The following is a 13,568-nucleotide window of genomic DNA, read 5'->3' as shown; positions in this document are numbered from 1 at the left end:
TCCCTGGACAACCTGTCACAGGGGATGAGCTTCCGCAGACCAGAGTGGGTCATTGTCACGACCGACGCCAGTCTGGTGGGCTGGGGCGCGGTCTGGGGACCCCTGAAAGCTCAGGGTCTTTGGTCTCGGGAAGAATCTCTTCTACCGATAAATATTCTGGAACTGAGAGCGATATTCAATGCTCTCAAGGCTTGACCTCAGCTAGCAAAGGCCAAGTTCATACGGTTTCAATCAGACAACATGACGACTGTTGCGTACATCAACCATCAGGGGGGAACAAGGAGTTCCCTGGCGATGGAAGAAGTGACCAAAATCATTCAATGGGCGGAGACTCACTCCTGCCACTTGTCTGCAATCCACATCCCAGGAGTGGAAAATTGGGAAGCGGATTTTCTGAGTCGTCAGACATTTCATCCGGGGGAGTGGGAACTCCATCCGGAAATCTTTGCCCAAATTACTCAACTGTGGGGCATTCCAGACATGGATCTGATGGCCTCTCGTCAGAACTTCAAGGTTCCTTGCTACGGGTCCAGATCCAGGGATCCCAAGGCGACTCTAGTAGATGCACTAGTAGCACCTTGGACCTTCAAACTAGCTTATGTATTCCCGCTGTTTCCTCTCATCCCCAGGCTGGTAGCCAGGATCAATCAGGAGAGGGCATCGGTGATCTTGATAGCTCCTGCGTGGCCACGCAGGACTTGGTATGCAGACCTGGTGAATATGTCATCGGCTCCACCATGGAAGCTACCTTTGAGACGAGACCTTCTTGTTCAAGGTCTGTTCGAACATCCGAATCTGGTCTCACTCCAACTGACTGCTTGGAGATTGAACGCTTGATCTTATCAAAGCGAGGATTCTCAGATTCTGTCATTGATACTCTTGTTCAGGCCAGAAAGCCTGTAACTAGAAAAATTTACCACAAAATATGGAAAAAATATATCTGTTGGTGTGAATCTAAAGGATTCCCTTGGGACAAGGTAAAAATTCCTAAGATTCTATCCTTTCTTCAAGAAGGTTTGGAGAAAGGATTATCTGCAAGTTCCTTGAAGGGACAGATTTCTGCCTTGTCTGTGTTACTTCACAAAAAGCTGGCAGCTGTGCCAGATGTTCAAGCCTTTGTTCAGGCTCTGGTTAGAATCAAGCCTGTTTACAAACCTTTGACTCCTCCTTGGAGTCTCAATTTAGTTCTTTCAGTTCTTCAGGGGGTTCCGTTTGAACCCTTACATTTCGTAGATATTAAGTTATTATCTTGGAAAGTTTTGTTTTTGGTTGCAATTTCTTCTGCTAGAAGAGTTTCAGAATTATCTGCTCTGCAGTGTTCTCCTCCTTATCTGGTGTTCCATGCAGATAAGGTGGTTTTACGTACTAAACCTGGTTTTCTTCCGAAAGTTGTTTCTAACAAAAACATTAACCAGGAGATAGTCGTGCCTTCTTTGTGTCCGAATCCAGTTTCAAAGAAGGAACGTTTGTTGCACAATTTGGATGTTGTTCGTGCTCTAAAATTCTATTTAGATGCTACAAAGGATTTTAGACAAACATCTTCCTTGTTTGTTGTTTATTCTGGTAAAAGGAGAGGTCAAAAAGCAACTTCTACCTCTCTCTCTTTTTGGATTAAAAGCATCATCAGATTGGCTTACGAGACTGCCGGACGGCAGCCTCCTGACAGAATCACAGCTCATTCCACTAGGGCTGTGGCTTCCACATGGGCCTTCAAGAACGAGGCTTCTGTTGATCAGATATGTAAGGCAGCGACTTGGTCTTCACTGCACACTTTTACTAAATTTTACAAGTTTGATACTTTTGCTTCTTCTGAGGCTATTTTTGGGAGAAAGGTTTTGCAAGCCGTGGTGCCTTCCATCTAGGTGACCTGATTTGCTCCCTCCCTTCATCCGTGTCCTAAAGCTTTGGTATTGGTTCCCACAAGTAAGGATGACGCCGTGGACCGGACACACCTATGTTGGAGAAAACAGAATTTATGTTTACCTGATAAATTACTTTCTCCAACGGTGTGTCCGGTCCACGGCCCGCCCTGGTTTTTTAATCAGGTCTGATAATTTATTTTCTTTAACTACAGTCACCACGGTATCATATGGTTTCTCCTATGCAAATATTCCTCCTTTACGTCGGTCGAATGACTGGGGAAGGCGGAGCCTAGGAGGGATCATGTGACCAGCTTTGCTGGGCTCTTTGCCATTTCCTGTTGGGGAGGAGAATATCCCACAAGTAAGGATGACGCCGTGGACCGGACACACCGTTGGAGAAAGTAATTTATCAGGTAAACATAAATTCTGTTTTTCTACGCACTTTATCTCAAGGTGCTGGATATCGAACACTGAGATATTAAAGCCTCTCAGCTTACAACCGGCAAACTGCTCCCGACTCCAAAAACCTCTTGATAGTCATGTACGGCAGGACCATCAAACAGGATAGTGTAATGTAAAAGTATTTTATTTAAAATAACATTAAAAGATTAAAAACACAACACATTTCCAAGCTTTCGTATATCTGTGGAGATATTGTTTTTGTATAGCAAGTTGTGAAAAAGTTAAGAGCGATGTGATTGGTTAATTAAGAAAGGATTGTGATTGGTTCATGCTGGGTCAGCATCTGTTTTCTCTCGGGACAAACAGCAATTTGCATGGCCCAAGTGGCACCTCTGCTATGTGTTTAACTCCTTTGCATTGGTTAAACACTCAGGTGTAGGGTTGCACGTCTTAAAACTACATGCTCTAATGAATTGAAGCATCTAATTTTTAATCTATAATGGCCCTTTACACTTTCTTGATTCAGATAAAGCATAACTTTCCGGTTTACTTCTATTACCTAATTTGTTTTGTTCTCTTGATTTCCTTTCCTGAAAAGTATACCTAGATAGGCTCAGTAGCAAAAAATGCACTACTGCAAGCTACCTGGCTATTGGTGGCTGCACATATATGCCTCTTGTAATTGGCTCATCCAATGTGTTAAGTTGGCTCCCAGTAGTACATTGCTGCTCCTTCAAAAAAGGATACCAAGAGAATGAAGTAAATTGGAAAGTTGTTTAAAATTGTATGTTCTATCTGAAATATGAAAAAAAAATAGTTTTATGTCCCTTTAAGTCTTTATATTCTCTCAGTAAGGAACAACATAACTGGCAGCTCATAGTTTCTAAAATCATTGAATTAAAAGTTCCTTTATTTTAAAAAAAAAAAACAACATTGCTCTAATTTGCATGTCATTTTTGCAATAGTCACTGTAGAATCCTGTGTCCAATCCCTACTAAGTGGTTAAACACATAGATAAAGTCCCGCTATGGATCTCCTGAGCTGAACACAGCTGTTGTCAGGAATTTGTGTTTAACCCTTTTGTGGGGGTTACACTTAGCTCCACAGCGAGTACTTCAAATATTACAAGCTGAATTAAGCATGCCATTTTTGCACTATATTGGGCACTAAATACATTGAATGCACCTCCCTTTAATCATGGGTGCTGCCATTATGGAACCTAGGTTACACTGCAGGTGTCTGAATGTGCAGGCGAAACCCATGACTTGAGGGAGGCTAGGAATAACCCCAGTACTGTGCTTATAAAATGTATTTAATGTTTTAAAACAGTGAATTGTACCGTTTATGCAACATTACCAGAGTGTTGGTATCTCTGTTGAGCACCTGCAGCCTCTGATGTCTATGCTGGTAAACACCCACTGTTGTTGCAATTTTTTTTTAAATAAATCAGTGCTATAAAACAAAGAATATAGGTGTGGAGAATCTGCAACAATACATATTAAAATGCCTTTAAATCAGCTTATATGTATCATATATACCGAAACAGCAAGTATGTTACAGATTACTCTCACTATATAGTTATATTCTGTGGTGCGTCCCCTTTTAATAGCTTAATTTATTGCAATGAATCAGTAGCTAATTTATTTTATCATAAAGCAGATCATGTCCTGAAATCATTTCCAGTGTGTTTCTTCAATAGGTACATAACTTACACAATATTTAGGATTTATGGTCATTGCTCCCATGTTTGATTACTGTATTTTTTCATGCATGGAATTTTACATATGTTAAGATGAATAGATATCTTATATATATTATATATATATATATATATATATATATATATATATATATATATATATATATATTTTATTATATTTGAAGCTCTTTTTATTTTGCAGGGTCAGGGTGCACTAGTAGGACGCCTGCGTAGTTTCAGTATGCAAGACTTGCGTGCACTTCCCGATGACACCCCTTTACACTACAGAGATCCGTTATATCCCGATGAATCGGATCTGCAGCGTCGACCAATCAGTGAGTTGAAGGGTGTATATATGTAATAGATGCACTGCCTGTGAGTACCTCTCTCTAGTGGTCTCATGATCAAAAAACTCACCAGCAAGTAGAGAAATCATGTAATATCTTTGGGGTGTTTTTTCCCCCCGAGTTTTATACGAAGATGTAGGTGTCTCTCTTCTTCACAACCAGAAAACCACGTAGCAAGATACTCACTCACATCCTCAAGCTAAAATTTGATTTTCTAAATTTTTCAAAGGCCACTGCAGTACTGACGAGACTTCCTAGATAATCTCGCCAGACCAAAGAGCTTTAGATCATCGGACCCTAGGTCTGAACTTTTCCTGTCACTAAGTGTTCTTTCACCCTGTCTGCCTCTCTCTCCTACTTGATGCGTCACTAAAAGGGATCCGTACCAATGGTATGTGTCAATCTTCAGCAATGATAAGGAATGATTACTGGGCTCAACCATGTACATTTTATCAATTCAAAATATAACAATGGGAAGTGCTGCTAAAACACTAAGTGACGTATCTTTTAGGATTGGGCCATTCTCATAGACATGTGGCTATATCCTCACTGACAAAATAAATATAAGCAGGGGCCATGATGCCTTCTTTCTATAGGGGAAATAAGCGTGGCAAAAACTACTGTCTTATCAGTCTGTAATTTATTCATAATAGAAAAATAATTGAAAAGAAAATATTTTCATTGCAGTGGAAAGTTAAAAAAATGTAGGTTAGTAACTTTTCTCCCCTGGCTACAGTGACCTTTTTCTACCCCTGTATAGCTAGAGCTACATAAAGGCATTTCAGAAATGTGAACTTGAGCATGGTAGCTGTGAATAAAAATAGTTGCTTTTTCCTGAGAGATCTCTAGTCACTGCTGGTCAGATATCACTTGGCATTTAGGTGGTCACTTAAGCCCTCCGAAACGGAGGAGGGAGAACCTGGAGACCACGTTGTTTTCCTTATTGCCACAGTTAGTGCCATATGATGAAAATTGTAGGGAAATAGACACCCATCTCATGCAACTGTAAATCACTTGTCCTCTACTGTTTTTGTGCCTGAATGCGCTTCAGATCGTGGTGCTGTCAGTTGAACAACATGGTGGAGCAGCTGCACCTGACAGTATAGAATCTGACTTGCATGGCTAGGCTGGAATCTGCTCTGCCTGACAGTCATTTCATAGAAGCTTCTGTAGCCCACATGGGTGGGAAGGACACAGATATGAATGCGGGGCTCTTGGGAATACAATTTGATGCTTCCTTTTTAGAAGAGCTGAGGTAGCCGACATCTTCAAAATTCCAAGAGGATAATAGGAATATTGGGCCTTGGTGGGAGTTGTCTTCTGTCTGTGTCTGTCTCTCTCTCTCTCTCTCTCTCTCTCTCTCTCTCTCTGTGTGTCTGTCTGTCTGTCTCTCTCTCTCTCTCTCTCTCTCTCTGTGTCTGTCTCTCTTTTTCTCTCTCTCTCTCTCTCTCTCTGTGTCTCTCTCTCTCTCTCTCTCTCTCTCTCTCTCTCTCTCTCTCTGTGTCTGTCTCTCTCTCTGTGTCTGTCTCTCTCTGTGTCTGTCTCTCTCTCTGTGTCTCTCTCTCTGTGTCTCTCTCTCTGTGTCTCTCTCTCTCTGTGTCTGTCTCTCTCTCTCTTTCTTTCTCTGTCTCTTTCTTTCTTTTTGTTGTAGAGAAGGTGCTACTTATAGAGGTATATTATATGTGACTTCTCATGTTGTAATACCTGTTGTTAAAGGGACACTAAACCCAAATTTTTTCTTTCGTATTCAGATAGAGCATGGAATTTTAAGCAACTTTTATAATTTACTCCTATTATCAATTTTTCTTCGTTCTCTTGCTATCTTTATTTAAAAACCAGGAATGTGATGCATAGGAGCCGGCCCATTTTTGGTTGAGAACCTGGGTTATGCTTGCTTATTGGTGGGTAAATGTAAGGCTCCAATAAGCAAGCGCTATCCATGGTGCTGAACCTAAAATGGGCTGCTGCTAAGATTTACATTCCTGCTTTTAAAATAAAGATAGCAAGAGAACAAAGAAAAATTGATACTGGGAGTAAATTAGAAAGTTGCTTACTTAAAATTTCACACTCTATCTGAATCATGAAAGAAAAAAATTTGGGTTCAGTGTCCCTTTTAATAAATAGGTTAAAAAAAACTCTTTACAGGGTAACGTTTGTCTAGGATGTTTGTAAATACTGTCACTCTGGCTCTCTGCAGATTATGCTACCGCTTCACAGGTTGACAGTGACTCCATGGATGAACGATGGTCAGATTCAGAGATGGCTGAGTCAACCAGGACAGCAGCGAGAACACGGGGAGGGGTTTCTCAGAAACCACTACAAAGGAGCCAAAGTCTGCGAGTTTCCAAGAAGAAGGGGCTGAGTCGAGAGGTGAGGTGGTGTAAGGACACAAGATCCATAGAATATCAAAGACATACGCTGCACATTTCCTAACCAGAGATCAGTGACTTACACATCTCTGTTGTGTAAAAAAACACATCCATCAATACTGGTACTCGTGTTAATGTAGTAGAATGGAGAGTAGATATGTGATGTGGAAAAAAATAAAATAATAATGCAGGTAATAAAATGGTGAAACAGAGAAAGTAAAAAATAAAAAAAAAATGCGCACTTACTGTTGCTATAATCTACTTTCAACAGTTCTCAGAGAGATGAAATAAACAGGTTAAAGGACCACTATAGTGAAAAAATGATATGCTCTAATTCAATAGACCATGTAATCTTAACACTAGAACTGGTGCAACTCTGCGCTTAATCCCTGCAAAGGGATTAAGCGCATAGTTGAAGTACCACTCTGCTCATTGGATCAGCAACAGTTTCCCTGATAAAAGAATGAGAAATAAAATGATGTGGAAGATAATTACCATCTTTTTTTTTTTTTCTCTAGAGGAGCTATATAACATGGAAAACATCAGACCTTTATTACTCAGCCTTCATATTAAACCTGTGACAGTATTTTTCAGTGTACATTAAATTGTACGCCCAATACTTATTGGTTTACATACATGCTAATAGAAGAATTGAGAGAGGTCATATGACTTAATTTAAAGGGACAGAAAAGTAAAAATTAAACATTCATGATTCAGATAGAGCATATCATTTTAAACAACTTTATAATTTCTATTATCAAGTTTCCTTAGTTCTCTTTGTTAAAGACAAGTAGTGTTTGCAACAGTGTTTAAATAAATTTGCCAAGACCAATAAAGCCACGTACACTAGAACAAAATCTCATGTTATCAGTTTGTATTTAGGAGTAGTTTGCAGAAGCACTTGTCCATGACTGATAAGGAGGACTTCCAGTACAGATGGTAAAGACAAAGGCTGTAAGGGAATTTAAACAATGTCAGCAATATGCATAAGAATGAATTAAAAGGACATTAAACAGGAAATGAATGCTAGCTATAATTATGTATTCAAAGCAATCATTAGCATGAGAATAATATGTAGGTGTATTTTTTTGTTTTTTTAAGTAATTGACTAAACATTGATATAAATGGAAAGTTTGAGTTTCTATAAAGCACATTAGTTCCTATAAATAAATGGAAGTAGCCATGTTGAAACCTAGGTTTCCCGTATTTAATGTCTGCTGCTGAGGACAAAAAGCGAATAATAAAATGTGCAAAAAGCTGTGAGTCATGTAACTATTTTTTAACAACATTTTTAAAGTCCCTTGTTATATACCACACAGCCTTTGTTTATACTTAGAGGCATATATGTGCAACCACCAGTCAGCAGCTAGCTCCCAGTAGTGCATTACTGCTCCTGAGCCTACCTAGGTATGTTTTTCAACCAATATACTCAAAATTCCCAAGCATTTCATCAAAATAAAAAAGAATTGAGGTTATCTAGAAAATGCTTTAGTTTAAAAATAATGTGTGTTTTGTGCAAGTAAATTAAAGGGACATAAAACCCATATTTCTTTCCAATGGCATGGAGAGTCCACAATTCCATTCATTACTGTTTGGAAATTCAACACTTGGCCACCAGGAGGAGGCAGAGACACCTCAGCAAAGCAACACTTCCCATACTCCCCCAGTCATTATTTGCCTCTGTAACAAGGACATTTAAAAAAAAATTAAAAAAAATCCAATTCTATTATCAACTATAGTTCATTCTCTTGGTATCCTTTGTTGAAAAACAGTTGGGGAGGCTCAGGAGCGTGCACTTAATAGGCTGAGGATGAAGTGTATTATAATAACCATATCTTCTCTTTGATATATTCCAGGGCTCCACAAGAACAGTCAAACCCAGAGCAAAGAAGAAGGCTGCACAATCAGAACCTGAAAACTGATCTGTTGGACAATGAGAAAGGGGTCGTTAATCAGCCCCCTATTATGTATACAATGTGTGCAGCCAAAACACTGAATTTTAGCAATACGATGTTCTCAAACTGAATGATCTCACATTTTTCGGTTGCTGATTGTCTTAATGTGTCGTTATAAAAGTGTGTGTGTATATATTGTCTAGTATATAGTGTGAAGATAAGGATTTGTATGGTCTTGAAATATGTGCAATATTATTAAAAATTGCCAATATTTCCATTCATGTTTCAATCCCCTTAGGAATCTTGTAGATAGTCTAATAATACATAATAATGATAAAAGTATTGTATTATTAATAATAATCATCATCATATGGGATAAGCCACCACTCTATGACATAACCACTTTTACGTGTGTTACTGGAAAAGATCTTAAATCTGTTTAATTATAAAAAATGTGGGACTCGTGGTATATAGGTGTAAGAAAGAGAGAGTTGTGAAAGATAGACCCCCACATAAGATTACTTTACATGATCATTAAAGGGACATTAAAATACTAAATACATTTTACTAGCATAGTATTGATGTTGTTCACTACTTGTTTGCACATATGCTGCAACTTTCCTTCAGACACCTGCAGTGTAACCTAGGTTCCATAATGGCAGCACCCATGATAAGAGGGAGGGGCATAAAATGTATTTAGTGTTTAGTTCCCCTTTAAGGTAATAGAGTATAAAGTAACTGAAACCTATCCTCCTCTCACTGGAAGGATATGGAAGTCATATTTTTTTTTTTTTTACACCAAAATTCAAAAGAAACAAACAACTTTCTAGTTTACTAACGTTAGTGAATGAACTTCTTTCACTATACTCTTATGGAATGAAGCCAAGTTTCAATAAAGAATTGGTCTTCCGTGCCCCTTTAAATATTGTCTATATTTAAAAAAACATGTAAACTTAGCCTAAGTTGTTTAACTTTTAAATATTGGGAGGGTTAAATGATCCCTAATAGATTGATATATAAATGGTGATAACTTAAATACACACTGTATTTGCTGTTTCTCCAAGGCCAAATATTTCCACTTATTTGTGCACTATGCTGCCTGCTCAAGCTGAGCAATCTTTACTGTCACTTTGATTGCTATATGTGTATGTGATAAACAAAAAAAAGTGTATATATAAAGAACTGTTTCGCATCTGAAAAGCCCTGTTCATGTCTATATACAAGTGTGTGATCAAGATGAGATGTGTGTGAATTTTCATTCAGTTGCATGTTCTGTACTGTTATATACACCAGTGTTTGTCAACCGTGCTACTCAAGTACTCCTCAAGAGGCCAGATTTTCATTATAGCTGAACCAGTGCACAGGTGAAATAATCAGCTGATCAGTAACCATGGTTACTAACCTGCTTTCACCCATTAGATGATTTTTTCACCTGTGCACTAGTTCAGCTATAATGAAAACCTGGACTGTTGGAGGTACTTGAAGGCCGTGGTTGAGAAACAATGTTATACACTACACCCGTCCAATCTTGCCTTTTGTATTTTGTACCACCTCTATCAGATTGCTACTGGGGGTCATTATCCTGCTCATGCAATGTTATCATTTTGTTGCTTGGGTCCGTTCTAGAGAGGAGGTTTACTGACCCCCAACGTTACAGAATGCATTAAAGGCAATCGCTATGTGCATACAGTTATTACTAAGCATACTGTACAACCATTTCTAGGGTGCAATGTTTGTGGTGTTTTATTTCCTCTATTGAGGTGGGAAACATGAAATGGCTTTCTAGTTCTTAAATCTTCAGCAGAAATTCCGTATCTAGGTGTTGGGATTAGTAATTTATTTTATCTGTTATGTTGTGTCTTTTATGCTGACTTGCTGTAAGCATAACGTGTTTTTATTTGTTAAAACTTGACTTTTCTATGATATACAGTTAACACCATTTTGCAAGTAGATAGTATTTTATAAGTTCCGTTTTTGTCTACACAACCTAAAAATTCCTTTTCACAATTATAAATAAATATATATATAAATATATATATATATATATATATATATATATATATATATATATATATTTGTTTTCAAAATGGGATCAATTGCTTATTATATTAGATTAATTAATGGTGGCTGGATATATAAAATTAAACTTTCATGGTTTGGATAGAGCATTTAGAGGGAACATGTCATTTTAAGAGACTTTTATAATTAACCTCTTTCTCTTGGTATCCTTTGTTGAAAAACATACTAAGGTATTACTGGGAGCTCACCGGTGGTTGCACACACATGCCCCCCTTTTCATTTGCTTAGCAGATGTTTTAAGCTAGCTCACATTAGTGCACTGCTGCTTCTGAGCCTATCTAGGTAAATTTTTCAACAAAAGATACCAAGAGAACAAAGTACATTTGAGTAGCTATAAAATCTCTTAAAGTTGCATGCTCTATCTAAACCATGAACGTTTCATTTTGACTTTCATGTCCCTTTAATTAAATGCATTTGTGAATGGGATTGCTCCTTACTCATTGGGGAGGCCAGATTTAAAGGGCTATTTGCCAAAGGTCATATCATGTGACTACAGTTTGGAAAAACAGTATTCAAAGAATGTGCTAAGCTGGACCAAGGCTCAGAGTAACAAACTATGTAAAACTGTTACAGCTTATGTCTAATTTTAATAAGGCCTATTACAGTAATTTTGCATAGTCTTATAATGATGATCTCTGATTGCCTAATAGTTTGTGTTCTTTTTTTTTTTCTTCTTCCACAGAGAGAACAGTTTCTGTTTAATGTGCATAGGGTTAAAAAGGGAGTGTAGTTTATGAAGTGTTGCTGTGTCACACAGGCGTGTGCATATTTGTCTCTGCCGTAAACTAGAGTTATGACCTAGTAGAAGGGAACGGTTTCATTATGAGGGCCAACTTGGGAATGATTTTAACTGTTACTGAACATTCTGGTACTATTTTTGCACCATATCCCATACTTAAAGAGATACTGAACCCAAATGTTTTCTTTCATGATTCAGATATAGCAATGGTTTTTAAACCTCCCCAACAGGCCAGGTTTTCTGGATTACCTTGAATGAGAGCAGGTAAAATTACTATGTTTACTAATCAGCTGATTATTTCACCTGTGCTCCAGTTCAGATATACTCAAAATGTTAGGGAGGCCCGAGAACAGGTTTGAAAACCAATGAGAGAGAGCATGCAATTTTAAGCAACTTTCTAATTTACTCCTATTATCAATTTTTCCTCATTCTCTTGGTATCTTTATTTCAAAAAGCAGATGTACGCTTAGGAGACGGCCCTTTTTGGTTCAGCACCCTGGATAGCGCTTGCTGATTGGTGGCTGCATTTAGCCACCAAACAGCAAGCGTAACCCAGGTGCTGAACCAAAGATGGGCCGGCTCGTAAGCTTAAATTCCTGCTCTTTCAAATAAAGATACCAAAAGAATGAAGAAAAATTGATAATAGGAGTAAATTAGAAAGTTGTTTAAAATTGCATACTCTGTCTGAATCATAAAATAAAAAAAAGAGGGTTTAGTATCCCTTTAAAGTATCCCTTGAATAATAATCTATCTTTTCCATGCCAGGTGGTGTTAAACTGATTATTGTAAGTCTTTGGACTTTATCTATGTATTTATATGTTTGTTTGTAATGTCTGTAGCCGCAATTTAAACACCAAAGACTAACCCTATTCAGCAGGGTTAAGGTTAAAAAGTCAGTTCCACTTAGAATCATTATGATCTAATGACAACAATCTGCAAAATAATAAAATACTGATTCATCCTATTTGGTATTAGTGTGAATTTATAGCTTAAACATTTATAAAGGATTACTTGTTTAATGGGGTAGCTATGTAATGAGTTATGACGTGTGACATGGTAATAAGGCTAAGCCACACTTAGGAGCAATGCTACCAAATGACAGTAATTCTTTTTTGTAGTTCCCATTTCTGTAATGTATGTGTCAAATTACTAGAGGGCCATTATTATATGAAATATGGTTTACGGGCCAAATGAACATAGTTACTGAGATCCTATTGACAATCTAGGGTGTTGTGAGATCACTCTGGTTCCATTTGGAAATGCTCTTGTAAAATAACCTGAAGTGCCTGATATTTCTGATCTGTATTTTTATTGTCGGGTTTATCTGTACTTTTTGATACTCTTAATAGAAAAATAAATATTTTTGTTTTCTGCTGTTATTTGTGTCTTTAAATTGTGTTGGGTCATTTGTAAATAGGGCTGTGTGAGACCTTACACATGATGTCGGGGGTTGGCTAAAGTTTACAGTTATGGGGCTGCTTACTGGCTCGTGTACCTAAAAAAAAAAAAAAAAAAAAAAAAAAAAAAAAAAAAAAAAAAAAAAAAAAAAGTGGGGCAAAAATAAAATGCTTTAATGTTTCTAAAGGTTTTTTATTATTTAATTGAAATAATTTTTATTGGTTTTCATTATCAACATTTCAAATCATTAAAAGATATACAAAAAAGGCAAACAAAAAAAATTTGACGAGAGGGAACCACAAAGTATATGAACATGTCGATGAGACAAATATTAATAAATCTCTGTATCTCTATCATCCATGTAACCTCTTTCTAAAATAGGCATATTAAATCGCCCACTTCCTGTTCACCTATAACATATCCAGGATGAGAATCTCCCTTCCTCGTTAATACTACAACTCAGGAGATTGAACAATGTTAAGTAGTAGAGATTGAAGTTTTCTCCATGACTCTCTTAACCTAGATACAGATTTCAGCTTTTTATTATTTAAAGGGACATTAAACACTAAAAAAAATGCTAGGTAGAATGATGCATTCAATGGAAAGATTAGTCTGAGACACTTTTTAAAGTTTCATTAGCTGTTTAAATATTGACAAAATAAGTAGTTTCATTGTCTATAAAACGATGGGAGCTTCTGTGGCCAATTAGGGACAGTTATAAATAGGTCACTAGAGTGTGCAGCCAATGGCTTTGTGGAATATATCAGTGTTCTGCACT

General features: G+C 37.4%; 1 protein-coding gene across 1 annotated transcript in view; it reads left to right on the top strand.

The window, feature by feature from the left end:
- Positions 1-12,771, top strand: part of REEP4 (receptor accessory protein 4) — a 75,149-nt gene extending 62,378 nt beyond the window's left edge. Inside the window, exons 6-8 of the mRNA XM_053717957.1 lie at positions 4,166-4,298; positions 6,508-6,680; positions 8,536-12,771. Of these exons, the coding sequence (XP_053573932.1) occupies positions 4,166-4,298; positions 6,508-6,680; positions 8,536-8,601 (372 nt within the window). The 3' untranslated portion in view covers positions 8,602-12,771. The remainder of the gene's footprint in view (positions 1-4,165; positions 4,299-6,507; positions 6,681-8,535) is intronic.
- Positions 12,772-13,568: the final 797 nt, after the last annotated feature.

The sequence above is a fragment of the Bombina bombina genome, chromosome 6 (genome assembly GCF_027579735.1).
Source record: "Bombina bombina isolate aBomBom1 chromosome 6, aBomBom1.pri, whole genome shotgun sequence".
Taxonomy (NCBI): Eukaryota; Metazoa; Chordata; class Amphibia; order Anura; family Bombinatoridae; genus Bombina; species Bombina bombina.
The sequence above is the reverse complement of the archived record's forward strand: the minus strand, read 5'-3'. Positions and strand labels throughout refer to the sequence as shown.